This window comes from Nannobrachium achirus (assembly GCF_963921795.1).
Source record: "Nannobrachium achirus genome assembly, chromosome: 18".
In the NCBI taxonomy this organism is placed as follows: Eukaryota; Metazoa; Chordata; class Actinopteri; order Myctophiformes; family Myctophidae; genus Nannobrachium; species Nannobrachium achirus.
This window is the reverse complement of record NC_137825.1, coordinates 8590166-8608575: the sequence shown is the minus strand read 5'-3', so window position 1 is coordinate 8608575 and position 18410 is coordinate 8590166. Positions and strand designations below refer to the sequence as shown.

The following is an 18410-nucleotide window of genomic DNA, read 5'->3' as shown; positions in this document are numbered from 1 at the left end:
ATTATGGATGTCGCGATTGGATCGGGAGATCGGAAATCGGGGAGATCGGTGCCGTTTTCAAAAGATCGGAATCGGGAGAAAAAGATCTGGAAACACCTTGTCTTTATACATTTAAAAAATATATAAGCCGATGAGCTTTATTGCAACCGCCAGGTCGCATTTACTATCAAAACCTCGACCAGCTGTCCGTCAGTCTGTCACACGTCACACTTTTCCCCTGCTCATATCTCCGCAACCGTTGCCCCGATCCATGCCAAATTTTGCACACACACTCCTTGCCTGCCAAACACAACCACAACCCATCAATTCTCACATGACCCTCTTCTAGCGCCACCATGAGGCTGGTTCTTGCAAAACACATTTATGGACACAGCCTACATTTTTGGCCAAAAATCACGCAAATCGGTACACACTGGCCCTCATTTATCAACGTGGTGCAGATCAAAATTTGGGTGTACACCGAAATTTAGGCAAGTCTCGGCATTTATCATTTCAACTTGACTTTGACTTTGGTCTAGGGTAGGATCAAATCTCACGTCAAGTCCTGAGGTGGTGTAGGAATCATCCTACACCACTTTGTTCCATTGTAGACGTGCGGAGCACCATTGTTTAATTATCTGACAGGCAATGGACACATGTATCCACTCGAAAATGTATATCCAACACAATAATAAATAATCCTGTGAAAATATAACATTTTATAAAAGCATAGCCTATAGCCGGCTACATCATGGACATTCACGCCGATTTTATTTTCAAGTTACAATGACAAGCATTAAGAGCCAGATCTCCAATCTTAAGATTTATTCTGTTAAAGCAATTAACAGTAGATTTCTTCCATATATATTTAAATTATATATGGAAGAAATCTACTGTTAATTGCTTTAACAGAATAAATCTTAAGATTGGAGATCTGGCTCAGAACAAGCACAGATACGAACGCATGCGAGAGCATTTTCGGGCCCAGCGCGACGCCGCTGTGAGTCTTGAGTCCTTTTAAATATGGATAAAACCGAAGGTCCAACCTGGCTTGGCTGTGCCCAGCCCGCACGCTCAGCACGCACGCTGCGGATGATTTATTTGGGGGTCCACGGCTATAACTCTATGGTCCACGGCCCACCGGGGAGAAGACCAGCGCACAGCAACGGTAGACCCACCTACATGATTGCTAGTTTAAGCACTCAAACGTGCATAGCGCTCGTCGCCGAAATTGGGTTAAATTAATATCCAAAACGTAACCGTGGGGTCTCTCAATTTATACAGTAGCCTAGCTATTGTACACTATGCTGGAAACCCGACGTGGCGAGCCGCGAGATCATGGCCATGGGGAATTATGATTGCTTGTAACCAAATGAACGCGCTCTGTCTGCGCACGCACGGCACGGGTAGGTTATGGTTTAAATTAATATCCAAAAGTATTCATGGCAGTGACTTGTGTCATTCATGTCGGCTGCAGTGCTATAGCGTCCTTGTCAAAAATTGTACCGTTGGTTAATCCCACGTTTCCACTGTCAAAGACTGCTGTGTAAACCAAAATGCTGCTGTTCCAAGTAGCCTAGTTTCGTGTGTAGGTGTGTGCGTGCGTGCGTGCATGTGTGCGTGGTCTGTGTGGGACGCGGACATAGCTTTTCTTTGGTTGTTAGGTCGTATTCGGATTGTTCTGGTCGTAAAATCGGGGCGTTTCTAGAATAATTAAGGGCGTGTTATTTAAATTTCAGCCTGCGCATTTATCAACGCTGGGATCAAATGTAGGGCAGGTGTGTCTGTTTAGGAAGCATTGATAAATGCCGTGCACACGTTGCCCTACGCAAAATTTGGTGAAAAAAATAGACCAGTTTTTACACTCCATTGATAAATGAGGGCCACTATGTCTACACTCATGTCATCAACACGGATCTGTCCCATTTAGCGCCACCTTCAGGCCGATTTTTTAAAACACATTTTTGGACACTGCTCCTACACATTTTACCCTAAAATCACGCTGCGACCTGATGGTCGCTTATCTCCCGATTAGGGAGTCTTACTTGTTTTTAATTTGTTTTGATACAATGTTGCACTAAGTGAAAAAAGACGCTTGGATAGAATGGATACTGTTATATAAATAAATAAATAAAACAACCTTAAGGGACATCATAAAATCATTTTTCCTTTTCTTTTTCCTTAATGCATTGCCGAAAGATCGGATCGGGAAGGATCGGGATCGAATCGGGATGTGATCGGGATCGGGAGCATCGGGACCTCCCTAGTTTAGTTATGTCCTTTGTTATGAGATCAAGTATTCTGTGGTGGCCTGCTATGTAAAGTTAATTTCTCTCTCTTTCGAGTACCAGGAGAGATCAAACGGCGAGGATATATTTGGCCCTCACAGCCAGTCTAGTAATAGCAGCGCTCAGTGCTGTTTGACAGATGTCGTCCATCATGCTAGCTGTCCGTTGGCGGCTCCATATGTTGGACGGGGGAACACGTTGAACGGAGACATCCGTGTCATCCAGACCCCGGTCCTGAGGTGTCTGCTCTTAAATGGCTTCCTCCTCTCACACCTGTGGACCTTTCATATTGTCTCGGTCAGGTGGAAACCTTGCGTGTTTAGAAAATGTTCCTTTTCGTTCTAGATTGATAGATAGACAGATAGATAGATAGATATACCTTTGTTGATCCCGCAGGGAGTATATCAGTCACCAGAGGGGGCAGGGCAACTAAAGGACAACTCCGCACTAAACAACATAACACCTCATCCGCCCAGTGTTGTTTTTGACAGCAAATTTTGATTTAGTTTTAGTCAGTCTTTTGAATAAAATGTATTTTAGTTTTAGTCATAATTTAGTCACCTGAAAAGTTTTAGTTTTAGTAAGCGTAAGCGACGCAGAATCCCTTAGTCCCTTGCCATGTCTATGCATTTTCCTACTTATATTGACCAAGACTGTCCATCCATACAGAAATGCCCTGTCGTGCAGTTTCCCCAGCAGAACATGGGACTTTCTAACCACCTGCCCACTAGGGGTGCCACGGTTCGTGTAGTCCACGGTTCGGTTCGTACCTCGGTTTTGGGGTCACGGTTTCGGTACGGTTCGGTACGTGTTTTCCATAAAAAAAAACAAGAAGTTTGACTTTCCAAAAATCTATTTTTATTTTGCTTCTAAGCAAATTGAATTATGACAGTGCCTCTTAGCCTTAACGTGGGTAAAAAAAAATAACAATATAAAATTAAAATAAAAAGGGGGAAAAAAGATTTTCTTTTCTATTATCATTATCATCAATAGGCCTATTGGCCGTCGTCTTCAGTTACAAGGTGCTTTATTTATGAACAAATTGTTTTGCACACAACAATAGATACTATAGTAGGCTTCAAGCTTGAGCAAATAGCCTCTGTAAGTTTTCAGTCATTACTATAACCAAAATAGACGAGTGTGAGTGTGTTCACTGTGTGGCCAGATTTTGCGAGAGGAATAAGCAACCAGGTCTATGAAAACAAGGCTTAAATAAGTGAATATAGGCCACGTGAGGTCTTTAAACCTATATACGTCGGCTATTTGAAAGTGGCCGAGCCGATCTACAAGCTCACCACCGCATCCACCATTATTTAGCATACAAGCAACTTTACATAAAAACAAGCTCAACGTGGCTTATAATAATCAGACATGGCAGCACACCATGCGTTGTCCCTCCACTATGCAGCCACAGAGCCACTGAGACAAGCGGGTGTCTGACACTGGCTGGGGGCTACGCTACGTTTGGCTTTGTTGCTTGCTGACGCTGCCTGCTATGGCCAGTCTAAAAACAGTCTGTAATGATGTATGGGACTAACAACAACAAGCAGATTTCTCCTGGACTTGTTCTCCATGTTACAACAACTAGCCTACAGTGCGTGTGCTCCGCACTGCACAGTTTAGCGACTACCAAGACTGGCTTCGTTTTGTGTTTCCATCTCTGTGAGGACTCAACTGCTCTGCTCTGCTGCGAGTGTGAATGTCGCTCTTGTTACAGAGTAGGAGGGCTACGGTGATTGGACATTAGTGCGTGTTTAATCGCGGAGCGGGGTTAAGTGGAGATTGTCTTGTGCACGATGCACAGTGGCTGTCCAGCTGTAAGAAATTAATTAATTGCAAAACCGAAAGTCCGCGGTTCATAAAGGCGTATTGAACCGTGCAGGGCGTACCGTACGGTTCGGTTTTATACCGTGAACCGTTGCACCCCTACTGCCCACTATACCAAGACATCAGACACACATACTGACCACCTGCCCACTATACCAAGACATCAGACACACATACTGACCACCTGCCCACTATACCAAGACATCAGACACACATACTGACCACCTGCCCACTATACCAAGACATCAGAGACACATACTGACCACCTGGCCACTATACCAAGACATCAGAGACACATACTGACCACCTGGCCACTATACCAAGACATCAGAGACACATACTGACCACCTGCCCACTATACCAAGACATCAAGACACACATACTGAACACCTGCCCACTATACCAAGACATCAGAGACACATACTGACCACCTGGCCACTATACCAAGATATCAGAGACACATACTGACCACCTGGCCACTATACCAAGACATCAGAGACACATACTGACCACCTGGCCACTATACCAAGACATCAGAGACACATACTGAACACCTGCCCACTATACCAAGACATCAGAGACACATACTGACCACCTGCCCACTATACCAAGACATCAGAGACTCATACTTCCCACAGATTACACACACCCGAAGTGAGTTTGAAAACATGACCAACTAGAAGCAGTGCTCTTCCGAGCACAGGTCTCCACCAGGCCACACAAATCGGCCTGTTATAGCGCCACCATGAGGCTGATTTAAAAAATGTGGGGCAGAGGTTCTGAATTAGCATCCAGGGAGTGTGTGTGCTCAGTTTGGCAGCGATCGGGCCAACGGCGCCGGAGATTCGCTGGTAACAACCAGGCCACACAAATCGGCCTGTTATAGCGCCACCATGAGGCTGATTTGAAAAATGTGGGGCAGAGGTTCTAGATTGGCATCCAGGGAGTGTGTGTGCTCAGTTTGGCAGCGATCGGGCCAACGGTGACTGAGATTAGCTGTTCACAAACTGCGAGGACGCACGCACGGACGGACGGACGGACGGACGGACAGAGGGGAAAACATACTCTCCCTCAGCCTTCGGCTGGTGGAGACAATGATGAAAAACTCCCATACCTACAGGGAGAAATACAACAATGTGCGAACACAGCAGCAAGATTTGTGAACCGTTGCGACAAACGAAGGCTAGAAACACAACCACCCTAAGGACTAGAAACCATGGCTTGACATCTAGACCCACTGCATACAGTATGGAACAGAGCTGCTACCTTTAAATGCAATTTGAGAAAAAAGTATGTTGTTATTTGTTCCAAAAGCTTGATACCCTGTATATATATAAAATGTCACAATGCGAGATAGCTCTGTTTACACAATGCTGTACCCCCTCCCAATGTACAGTACATATGTTCCCCATTTTCAACTGTTTTAATTGTATTTGTGACACTTGCTTTGGCAAAGTAAAGGTACGTTTTCTCATGCCAATAAAGCACCTTTGAATTAAAATTGAATTGACATTATTTCAGCTTGGCACCTGGCAGAATCTTAAAATACACCCTTCAAGGATTAAGAAAACTACTATTATTAATCACCAGCATTTTCTTTTCTTTAGTTTTCTTGAGTGGCAGGGATGACAGTGTTTATTTTGTTCTTTCCGGGCCGTTGCCATTGTTTACCCTGATAACAATAACTTATTTGTCTTCTCATTTATTTCCATCCTCCCAGCGTGTGTCTGGGTGCATGCGTGCATTAAGCATTAACATTTGCTCTCCGCTTTGTTTCTGCAGCATTAGCTTTTTAACACAGCGCCGCACACAAACAGCAATGAAGAGGCTTTAATTAGAAGCCATGGCTTTCACCTTTTAAGTGAAGTGGCTCTGAATGAACCAACACAAATGTCTGTGGATGCCGGGGAGGAGAGGAAGCCATTAGGCAGTTTAAATAGCAGCTTGCTTGCTTGTTCGCTCGCTGGGGGAGGATGCATGCATGCTCTGATTATTTAAAGCACAGTGAGGCATGCCTCTAATTTATTCGCCCAGCCCCCCAAAATAAGACATTCAATAATCTAACAGGTTTCATTGCCGATTAGAGATTTGATAAAGTAATAAAATAGCGTTACAACAACAGGGTTGGCATGTTTTCTTGGTTAAAGGGGGAAGCAAACCATGTCTGATGTTGTCGTTTTGTCTTCCAATGCGGGTTAAAAACGACAGAAGGGTAAACACTTGGCAGGCTGCATAAGACGGACCTTATAGCACTTCTTTAACTTTTTGCTGCAGATGAACATATAGATTATACAAGCTCACACGCTAGCAACTGAAGCTGTCAAACACACAGTGTGTGTGTGTGTGTGTGTGTGTGTGTGTGTGTGTGTGTGTGTGTGTGTGTGTGATTAGTGTTATTGAGTGTGTCTAGGTCGTCTGCGGTACATATCGGCAAATCTCAAATATACTGTATATATTAGGGGTGTAACGATACATCTTAACCATACGATATGCATCACGATACATGGTTAACGATGCGATACATGGACGATATTGGACGATATTGGTTCATTCATGGTGATACGATACGATTCAATTCAATGATTTAAAATCGATACAGTAACTATTTAGCAAAATAATTAAATCTGTGTCAAACTTCATGTGTCATGTGTCAAAAAATCTATTATTATGGAAGTAAACACTGGGATTATCTAGCAAATACATGGACATTATATTTCAACACTTATGGACAAACCCGCACCTTGACATGAACACAGAGATTACACACATTTATCGATAGAACAAGAGTAGCTATAAGGAATGGAAAGGTAATTGGACCCCTCATTTTCATTTTCCCTCTTAGAATTGCCAAATACAAGGCACAAATACACAAATAATTATTTGCATTGCAAAGCGATTCGATACCGATTACCACATTTTAAAAAGTTACGATACAAAGCCAAAACGGTACGATATTTTGCTTTTGCAAACGATATAGTAGATCATTGCAAATTAGATTCAGTTATTTTCGATTCAGTTACTATTATATATATATATATATATATATAGAGAGAGAGAGAGAGAGAGAGAGAGAGAGATTCACATGGTTTTGCAACTCAGAGTTTCATGCCATAGGACAATCATCAGGCAAAAAGCCTGCAACAAGGACAGACATGAGATAATATGAAATTTGTAAAAATACAGGCATATCCAAAAATCACAAAAATCAGTACATAATACAGTATCTGACTTAAAGTCCTGTTCGCAATTTGGTGTTAGGGGAGTTTCTCACCTGAACTGAGTCAGTGGGTCCCTAGACATGAATAATCACAGAGGTGCTCGTCCGCCATAGTGCCAGGAATGGCGCAATGGCCAAATCAAATATGGCTGCCATCGGCTATGATGAAAATCCAACTTTTCTGTATATGCACATGTAATACCTCCATTTGGACTAATTGGGGTATGGGGAATTCATTTCTGATATTGTTTTGACCATTTTGGGTGATTTGGACCTCAAAAGGTCATGGTCAAGGTCATTTTGCTATTCCGAAGACTGTGGGCCATAACTTGGCCATTGTTAGGAGTAAAAACAGGTGCAGTAGGTCTAAATCAACTAATGCTGACATGTATAATTCATTTCTGACATTGTTTTGACCATTAAGGATCATCTTGTCTTTGAAATATCAATGTCAATGCCATTTTCCAAAAACGATTTTGTTCATTACTTGCACTTTTATAGTATTTTTTGTAAGTTTGTTACTATTTTATAGTAAGTTTGTTTTGTTTATAACAAAATACATACTAGTGAGAAATACAACAAGTAAACATCCACATTTAACTTTAAAGGGGGGTTTTAAATGGGTGTTTAAATGAGCAGATAAGACTATTTACGAATAAAAGTGACATAATAAAATTACACAACAAAATCACACACAACATTAAATAACAATTTACCTCAAAGTGCACCATATTGTGATTGTGTGCATGCAAGTTAGTATGAGGTGTTTTTACAGGATGGATTTGTCATTGTTCCATGGCAAAATATGATGCACAGAACTCCATCAGTGTCGAGTGTCTTGTTTCAGACATGGCAGGAGTGTACAAAAGTCAAAGTGCTCCTTCCATCCATCAGAGCTTGACATTGACTTTTTGAGGCAGTTGTCCTTTGGACAAGTATATTTCCCATTCACTTGTCCGGGGACAAAAGTCACTTGTCCGGATAAAAATTTCATACATTGAAATAATAACAAAAGGACGGCTAATGACCCCCCTTGCTCCCTCCACTCCATAGTATGGGCACTTGTCCTGGACAACAGGACAAGCCTTTATGTCATGTCCTGTTCCATTTTCCATTGGTTCTAGTCTTTCCTCAGGTTCCTTGGCTGTTGCAAGCAAGTGGCAAGAAACGCGCTAGAAAGGTGCCTTGTTGTTCTCAGCAGTTGTACTTCTCTGCAACCAATACTGTGTCTTGTTCTGTCAAGGTCTTTGCCTCTCCAAAGTTTGTTGTCAGAAGCCATAACTACATGTTTAATCCTCACCTGGCCCATGCAGTCATTTCCTGTCTCCAAGGCATATGTGCCTTGATCACTGTCTTGGCTAGTGGTGCTCCAAGATGAGACTGCTTGATGCAGTAGAAGTGAGTCTCACCAGAGCCATACTGCTGCCAGATCTCCTTCATCCCCAGTGCTTGGAAATATGGGGTGTAATATAGCAGTAATGTGAAGGAGACAACAACTCTCTGGGGTCCGCTCATAGTTCCGACATCTCATTATTCTGACCATTAGGTTAGTGAAGGTTAGGATAGGCTTAGTTATAATGGAGGCTGAACATGCACCAGGTGTCAGCCTCCTCAATCCTATTCAAGATGTCTGGGATCTCTTCTCCACTAGCGACATCATCAACAGAGACAACAGAGCTGATAATGGTAAATGGACTGCATTTACAGTATATAGCGCTCTTCTCCAAAGCACTGTACAATATATTTCACATTTGCCCATTAACACACACATTCACACATACATTCACACCGTGAAACCATGCAAGGTGCTCACCGGGAGCAGTTAGGGGTTCAGTGTCTTGCTTAAGGACACTTCGACAAATAAGCAGGAGGAGCCAGAAATCGACCCTGGAACCTTCAGATTCCAAGGCAGCCGTTCTACCTACATCGCCACAAGCTTGAATGGACACCATATTCCGAACACACAGCTGGAGAGCTGTGTGTTCTCCTCAGACACCCAGAATTTGTAAAGTTGATGAGGGATGGGTGCGTCTGTTATCTCTGATGATGATGAGTGGCTCCCTGCAAAAGGGGCTGGAGGTGAAGAGATCCCAAAGATTGAACTAGATTGAGGAGGCTGTCACCAAGCTGCTGGTACATGTGGATTGTGGAGTCAACTGGCCCTATTATAACTAAACCTACCCATAACCGTAACCTAATGGAGGGAATAATGGGTCGCCAGGATTATGAGTGGACGCCAGAGAGTTGTCGTAGTGATACTTCCAAGCACTGGGGATTAAGTAGATCTGGTAGCAGTATGGCACTAGGTGTGCAGCGGCACATGCTTCTACAGCATCAAGCAGTCTCTCATCTTGGAGCACCACTAGCCAAGACAGTGATCAGGGGACATATGCCTTGGAAACTGGAGATGACTGCATGGGCCAGGTGGGGACTAAGCATGCAGCTATGGCTTCTGACCAAATACAATATCTAACACACTTTGGAGAGGCAAAGACCTTGACAGAACAAGACACAGCATTGGTTGCAGAGAAGTACAACTGCTGATACCAACAAGGCACCTTTCTAGTGCATGTCTTGCCACCTGCTTGCAACAGCCAAGGAACCTGAGGAAAGACTAGAACCAATGGAACATGGATGGATGCAAGGAACACTTCGACTCTCGAGGATATGGCTGCCTTGCTGATCGGTGCATCATATTTTGCCATGGAACAATGGCAAATCCATCCTGTAAAAACACATCATACTAACTTGGATGCACACAATCACAATATGGTGCACTTTGAGGGAAATTGTTATTTAATTTTGTGTGTGCTTTTGTTGTGTGATTTTATTTGTCACTTTTATTCGTAAATAGTCTTATTTGCTCATTTAAACACCCATTTAAAACCCCCCTTTAAAGTTAAATGTGGATGTTTACTTGTTGTATTTGTCACTAGTATGTCTTTTGTTATAAACAAAACAAACTTACTATAAAATAGTAACAAACTTACAAAAAATACTATAAAAGTGCAAGTAATGAACAAAATCGTTTTTGGAAAATGGCATTGACATTGATATTTCAAAGACAAGATGATCCTTAATGGTCAAAACAATGTCAGAAATGAATTATACATGTCAGCATTAGTTGATTTAGACCTACTGCACCTGTTTTTACTCCTAACAATGGCCAAGTTATGGCCCACAGTCTTCGGAATAGCAAAATGACCTTGACCATGACCTTTTGAGGTCCAAATCACCCAAAATGGTCAAAACAATATCAGAAATGAATTCCCCATACCCCAATTAGTCCAAATGGAGGTATTACATGTGCATATACAGAAAAGTTGGATTTTCATCATAGCCGATGGCAGCCATATTTGATTTGGCCATTGCGCCATTCCTGGCACTATGGCGGACGAGCACCTCTGTGATTATTCATGTCTAGGGACCCACTGACTCAGTTCAGGTGAGAAACTCCCCTAACACCAAATTGCGAACAGGACTTTAAGTCAGATACTGGATTAACATGAGTGTACATCAGGTTGATAGCAGGTATGGACTAGAGTAACTCAGACTACTATCCAGTAAACAGACCAGGGCTGAGGAAAGTCATAGTACATGCAAAGTTCTATACTGTATGTGCAAACAAAAGTGCATAACTCACCAAATAAAGTGCAAGAAACGACCAGAATTACATTGCTGCCATGTATAGCTAATATCTGTGGTGCCTTGGGCATACAGGTGACAGAACTGAAGCAGCCCCACTAGCAGACTGACAGGTGGTCAAACAGCAATCAGGTCACACTGACACAGCCACACCCAGCCACACTCAGCTGCTTCATGAATTAGCTCAGGCAGCTAGAGCAGTGGTTCTCAACCTGTGGGTCGGGACCCCCAGGGGGGTCCCCAAATTATTTTGGGGGGTCCCCAGATGATTTGATTAATTTGAAACACTGTTTTCTCACTCAACATTAAAAAAAGAAAAGAACTTGCAGTATAAGTGTATAGAGGGTATCTGCACATTTATAAAGTGACAATTAAATGACTTTTAATACCTTTGTAACATGTAACATTGTCCAAATAGGCCTATTAGAGGCAGAATTTGTGAAAATAGCCGATCTACATGCTCACAACGCCTCACGTTTTGCGAGGCGTTGTGAGAATGTAGATCTGCTATTTTCACAATAGAACCGTGTTATACAATACGTAATGCCTCAACTCTGCCTCAGTGCTCGTCAGGGTGGGGGGTCCCCAGTTAAAATATGATTATTTTGGGGGTCGCGGCCCGAGAAAGGTTGAGAACCACTGAGCTAGAGTGTGAGGTTGAAGGCTGCCAATACATACAACCATACATACTATACGGGAGGCTCTCTCCATTCCGACATGTCGCCACTCCGAAATTGACTTCTTATTGTCGGAGTGGCGACACTCCCATGGGCCTAAGGTTTAGGGTTAGGGTTAGAGATAGGGTTAGTGTCGGAATGGAGACATGTCGGAAAGGAGACATGTCGGAGTGGAGAGATGCACTCATACTATACATGTAGCTGTGTAGAGTAGAGGGCACAGACACATAAGGTGGTTACATACAGTCCTTGCTTGTGTCGAAGCGAAACTTAGCCCTGTGCCTGCAAGTGGTGACAATTTCTGCCTTCTTGTTGATGAGGGTGGCTGGGTCTGTCTCTGAGAGGCATATGTCACACTTACGGGTTCCACATTTATAGGGGGCTGCTTTGTGGACAAAATATATATATATTTTTAGATTTTTTTCCCCCTTTTGTAAATGAATGCCCTACTTCATCATACAAGAGTGTTGCACAATAGTAGCGAAAATAGCTGATCTACAAGCTCACAGCATTGCGCACCGCGAGCCTCTGTGAGCCTGTAGAACGGCTATTTTCACCGTTTCTTTTTTTAGTCTTTTTTTAAATAATGAAAAAAATTAACATTTTTTTCCCACCCCACAAACAAGGCTGTGGACACAGGGCTGGCGTTAGTGCTGCGCTAACGGTCATTAGCATATGTTAAACAGCTTAAGCGATGCCAGATGTCCATCAATTAACCTTTATGAAAGGTAATTAGTTTCTTCATATAGTTGACCTTCAGCTGGCTAACATAACAGCAGGGCACAACATGGAGGGGGCTGGGGACCCACTGCTGGACTGCCAGGGTATTACAGCAGGGCACAACAGGGAGGACATTTGTAGATCGGCTATTTTCACAATTAATCGCATGGCAAAGCATATTGCGCCCGAGTCGCGTTAGATTTGGACCACTTTAACCATTATTTTATGCTTTAACTATTGAAAAATAGCAGATATACAAGCTCACAGCGCGGCACCGAGTGCCGCGCTGCGAGCTTGTAGATCTGCTATTTTTTTTAAATCGTGGAAATGTGTGCAAGTCTTTGACCCGATCTTTGACCCGACTTCTAAATCCTTCCTCTAAATCATGTTGTTCTCAAACTTTTTCATGTCAAGAACCCCCAAAATTTGGCCGCGGACTCCCATCTCAAAATATGTTGTTCCAGGGACCACCCTGAAGCAAATATTTGAGTTACAAATGTTCGCTTTTAAATAGATATATTCAGAAACTCATGATTTTTCAAAAATAGCAGATATACAAGCTCACAGCGTGGCACCGAAGCAGTCAATAATCCTAGGCCTAAATGGGTTAAAAGCAAAAGCTCTTTTTTACGCACATGTCCAAAAAATATATATCAGCCGTTTACAGAACAGTGACCTGGTACTGTTGCATTACACCGTAATGCAATTCCACGAAATGTGTCCTCTTCATCCACTGTGTGAGAACCCAGAGATTCTGTTCTAATCCAATACTGTCAGTGTGTAATTACTATAAATAAATGCTCAACAGCCATGACGGCTGGAACATTAACTTTGCACCTGGCAAACATCACAACGTTAGGTAACGGCTCAAACATCACAACGTTAGGTAACGGCTCAAAACACTGTACGACTTGAGTCTTGGTAGCGTCTGTTGACCGCGACTGTCTCCCGCGGATAAAGACGACATTTATTTTTATTTCATTAGAACATTTAGAGACAGACTCCAACCATCGCTACGCTCCAATGTAGGGAAAGGCCCAGAAATAATGCTATGAATGTGTGTGGAGTTTGCATGTTCTCCCCGCATCCCGTAGGGTAGGTACCCTCACAAAAAACTTGCGGTAATCCTGGTCTCTATACTGCCTCCCCCTGGCCAGACGGGGCGCCTGATGGAGGGGAAAGGAACTGGTTGGAATAACGTGTTCCTTCCAAGTGCTACGTCCAGCCGGGGAAACTCCCCCATGTCAGGTGAAAAGAAGCGGCTTGGACTCCTCATGCATAGAAGGAAGCTAGAGGTCAGCCCGTTGCTCTGCCCAGGTTGGCAGAGGGAGTGTAGCGCCCATGGATTACATTAGATGTCAAGCAAAGCGACCCAGGGCACAGCTACAGTAGGAGGCGGTGCGACAGAGTGAGCTAATAACAGCTCAAGACCCTGATGCTACTACACATGAGGGAGTGGAGGGCAGTGTTAACTTCGTTGACTAAAACCATGGCGAAAAATGCTGGTCGACTACATTTTTTTTCCCCCAGACGAAAACCACACTAAAACTAAACCACAAAATAAAATCTAAGCTATAATGACTAAAACTAAGACTAAACATATTGAAAATGTTGTCAAGAAATAAAAATCACACAAGTGTGAACTGAGCGGTGGTCGCGGAGGCTACGCAACAGCACTACTGTGTGTGTGTGTGTGTGTGTGTGTGTGTGTGTGTGGCTCATCCAGGGGTGAGTGTGTGTGTGTGTGTGTGTGTGTGTGTGTGTGTGTGTGTGTGTGCGTGCGTGCATGTGTGTGAGAGAGAGAGAGTGTGTGTTTGTAGGCCTTTTGCAGTTGATGCTCAGACTAGACTCAGCAGCACCCTCTCTGGCCACCAGTGGTATTCATTACATACACACATACACGGATACATACACGGATACACACACGGCCATGCTATGGAGCGGTCTACCACCGCTCAAAAACCTGGACAAGCGGAGTAGAGATCCAGTAGAAAAAAAAAAAAAAAAAAAAAAAAACATTTGATGTTTGGCTGCTCTCCGGTGTTTGTGGCCCCTCTGAACCCAGGTTAAGTGTGTAAAAACATTACACGATGGTACTCACGTCAACTCCAGGGGGCGCCGGCGGCGACAGCTCCGGCTGCTTGCTGCCCTGGGCGTCCAGCGCCACGGCCACGGAGGCGAAGGGACGGCTGGCCATCTGCTGGCGCTCCCGCATCAGCTGCTGCAGAGAGGGGAGACAGAGCAGGAGGAGCGGGTCAGGACATGGAGACAAGACCAGGGACGTGATGGCCATTGGGAAAAGCGTAGTCTCGCGTAGCCAACAAGAAACAGGGGGCACGTTGGCACAGTCGGTAGCGCTGTCCAGGGGCATCACACCAAATTCACAGCGTGGCACAGAGTGCCGCGCTGCAAGCTTGTAGATCTGCTATTTTAGAACATTTTTGAAAATGTGTGCAAGAAACCTATGTTTCCATGTCAGTGATGCTCAAACTTTTTCATGTCAAGGACCCCCAAGATGATATGCATTTGGCCACGGACCCCCCATCTCAAAACATCTAGTTCCAGGGACCCCCCAGAAGCAAAATTTGAGTTACAAATGTTCACTTAAAAAATACATATATTCAAAGATTTTCACACATTTTCACGACTTTTCAAAAATAGCAGATCTACAAGCTTGCAGTGCGGCACTCGGTGCCGCACTGTGAGCTTGTAGATCTGCTATTTTTCAATAGCTAAAGTTACTAGGGCCGTAGTCTCGCGTAGCCAGACAACTATTCCACAATCTCCGAATGCTATATAGAGTCTGGAACGGCAGCTCCCGAACGGCGAGTATGGGAAGTAGCCACTGCTGCACTGAACTGTAGTCCCATAGGAAACATAACAGAAACACAATAGCTCAGACAAAGTCATTCGAGCTGCCTATTCTTGTTATGGGTGTATAGTTTAAGAAAACGTTTGAAAACATCATGGAAGTAACACCAATAACACCAGAGAAAGATGAAATAACGTCCCCAGAAATATTGAAAGGACACATAACGCTTCCAGTAGGACATGTTGTTGCTACTGCACCAAGGGAGCGGTTGCGTCACATCCACTTTATCTCGCACTCATCGTTTCTATTTCCGTTTGCCAGACTGTATGCCGGGAGCATTTGCCCAAATCGTGGAGGCAACACTCTGGCCTCGCGAGACTAGGAAAAGCGGGACAACTCCCGAAAGGCCGTTTCATTCCCGGCCGGTCCAGGCCGGCCATTAGGAAAAAATAAATAAAAATAAAATATCTGCCTTCGTTCCATTTTGGGGGCTGGGCGGCCAACCAAGTAAATCGTCACTGTCGGGCAGAAACCTTGTATCTCCAAGTTTCAAATCCCATAGGGTAGGTACCCTAATTTTTTCGAAAAGCAAAGCCCTGCTTCATCATACAAGGCCGTCTCACAAAAGTAGGGAAAACAGCAGATCTACAAGCACACGTTGTGTGCTTGTAGATCGGCTGTTTTCACTAGCTTAAATCATTTTTAAAATGGTTATGGACAAACAAGGTTTCCACCCGACAACGACGAAATATAACTCATGTAATTGGCCCACTGGCTTGTCACTTGTCATGATCCGAAATGGAAATGAGGGCCTCTACAACTCTTTTTCCCGGGCTGAATCAGGGGCCCAGCACGTCCCTGGTCAGGACATGGAGACCAGACCCAGAGCTGGTGAGGACATGGGAAAGAAAGCAAAGCGAGGACCTGAGGACAACATGCTGGGACAACGTATTCAAGAGAAAAACACCTCCAGCGTTTTCATTTATTCATTATTTTGTTAACTCTCTCGTTGCAATCAATTAAATCTCTTTGAAGGTCCCCGATGCCATGGTCTACATAGACTTCCATGTAATTCATAGTGCACGGATCATGCACGCCCCATGCCTAGATCATGCACCACGCGTGTGCACACTGTTCACAGCTTTCTAACAAAAAAATCCACTTGGAAATTCTTTTTCTTTTTTTCAAAAACGGCCCAAACTCGGGAAACTCGGGGTTGGCACAGGTAGGGTACCCACTACCCATACAAACTCGGGAAACTCGGGGTTGGCAACCAAAGTGTTAAGAGGCGGTGCCATACTTGATCTGTTTTGTATGTGTCTATGGAGTTAACATTACTATAATAGACCCCCGGGTGTAATATGACTTCCCTGTCGAAATACACCTCTTTATCGACACCGTAGAAATCATGCCCTCCCTACAATTCTTTTTTTTACAAAGTACCTCAGCATTACGTACAGTACAGTAGTTGAGTAAATGTTCTTACAAAGTACCTCAACATTACGTACAGTACAGTAGTTGAGTAAATGTTCTTACAAAGTACCTCAACATTACGTACAGTACAGTAGTTGAGTAAATGTTCTTACAAAGTACCTCAACATTACGTACAGTACAGTAGTAGAGTAAATGTTCTTACAAAGTACCTCAACATTACGTACAGTACAGTAGTAGAGTAAATGTTCTTACAAAGTACCTCAACATTACGTACAGTACAGTAGTAGAGTAAATGTTCTTACAAAGTACCTCAACATTACGTACAGTACAGTAGTAGAGTAAATGTTCTTACAAAGTACCTCAGCATTACATACAGTACAGTAGTAGAGTAAATGTTCTTACAAAGTACCTCAACATTACGTACAGTACAGTAGTAGAGTAAATGTTCTTACAAAGTACCTCAACATTACGTACAGTACAGTAGTTGAGTAAATGTTCTTACAAAGTTACTATCCATGATGAGCAAACATGAAGACGAACGCAACCAGACAACATGTCGGATACGTTCAAGAGAAGAGCTGTGGCCAAGCAGGGCCCTTTCTGCACTCCTATAATAAATCATAATAGTTAACCCATTTAGAACGGGTACACATTTTGTGTATCATTATTTTATGCTTTAACTATTGAAAAATAGCAGATATACAAGCTCACAGCGCGGCACTGCGAGCTTGTAGATCTGCTATTTTTGAAAAATCGTGAAAATTAGAATTTTGATCCGATTCTATAAGTGTTGTAAGTGTTTTTTTAAAACCCTTTTTTTCTATGTCAGCAATCTGGCCAGCCATCGTCAAAGAAAAGGTCCTTTTCACTTCAACTGGAGCTCAGTTAGTCTGTTCTTGAGAGACTACTATGTCAGCGGTTCTCAAACCTTTTCATGTGAAGGACCCCCAAAATGATATGTATTTGGCCACGGACCCCCATCTCAAAATATTTAGTTCCAGGGACCACCCAGAAGCAAAATTGGAGTTACAAACGTTCGCTTTAAAAATACATATATTCAAATATTTGCACACATTTTCACGACTTTTTCCAAAAATAGCAGATCTACAAGCTTGCAGCGCGGCACTCGGTGCCGCGCTGTGAGCTTGTATATCTGCTAATTTTCACTGGTTAAAGCAGTCAATAATTCTAGGCCTAAATGGGTTAAATAAATAAAATAAAAACAGCCCTCTGGGGGAGGGTGGAGCATCTGTGCTCTTCTCAAGGGTGAGTAACCTGAGCGCTTAACATACTTCCACTAACAGCAGGGGTTCATCACATTCTGACAATTTAATCTATTTAGACCTAGAATTATTTGATGCTTTAGCTATTGGAAAATAGCAGATATACAAGCTCACAGCGTGGCACCGAGTGCCACGCTGCGAGCTTGTAGATCTGCTATTTTTGAGAAATCGTGACATTTTTTTGCAAATCTTTGAATATATATTTTCAAAGCGAACTTTTGTAACTCAAATATTTGCTTCTGGGGGGTCCCTGATACATGATATTTCAAGATGGGGGTCCGCGACCAAATACATATAATTCTAAGGGTCCATGACAGGAAAAGGTTTGAGCACCACTGGCATAAAAACATGCGTTTTTCAAAAAACCTTTAGAAGGATTTAGAAGACAAATTGGGTCAAAATATTCAAATAATTTTCAAGATTATTCAAAAAATAGCAGATCTACAAGCTTGCAGCTGTGAGCTTGTACATCTGCTATTTTTAAATAGTTAAAGCAGAAGTGATAATGTGTAATACTGCGTTCTGGGT

General features: G+C 43.2%; 1 protein-coding gene across 1 annotated transcript in view; it reads right to left on the bottom strand.

Moving 5' to 3' along the window:
- Nucleotides 1-18410, bottom strand: part of LOC308303581 (attractin-like protein 1) — a 179494-nt gene that overhangs the window by 22825 nt on the left and 138259 nt on the right. Inside the window, exon 28 of the mRNA XM_080747989.1 lies at nt 14455-14574. Coding sequence (XP_080604115.1) covers nt 14455-14574 — 120 coding nt within the window. The remainder of the gene's footprint in view (nt 1-14454; nt 14575-18410) is intronic.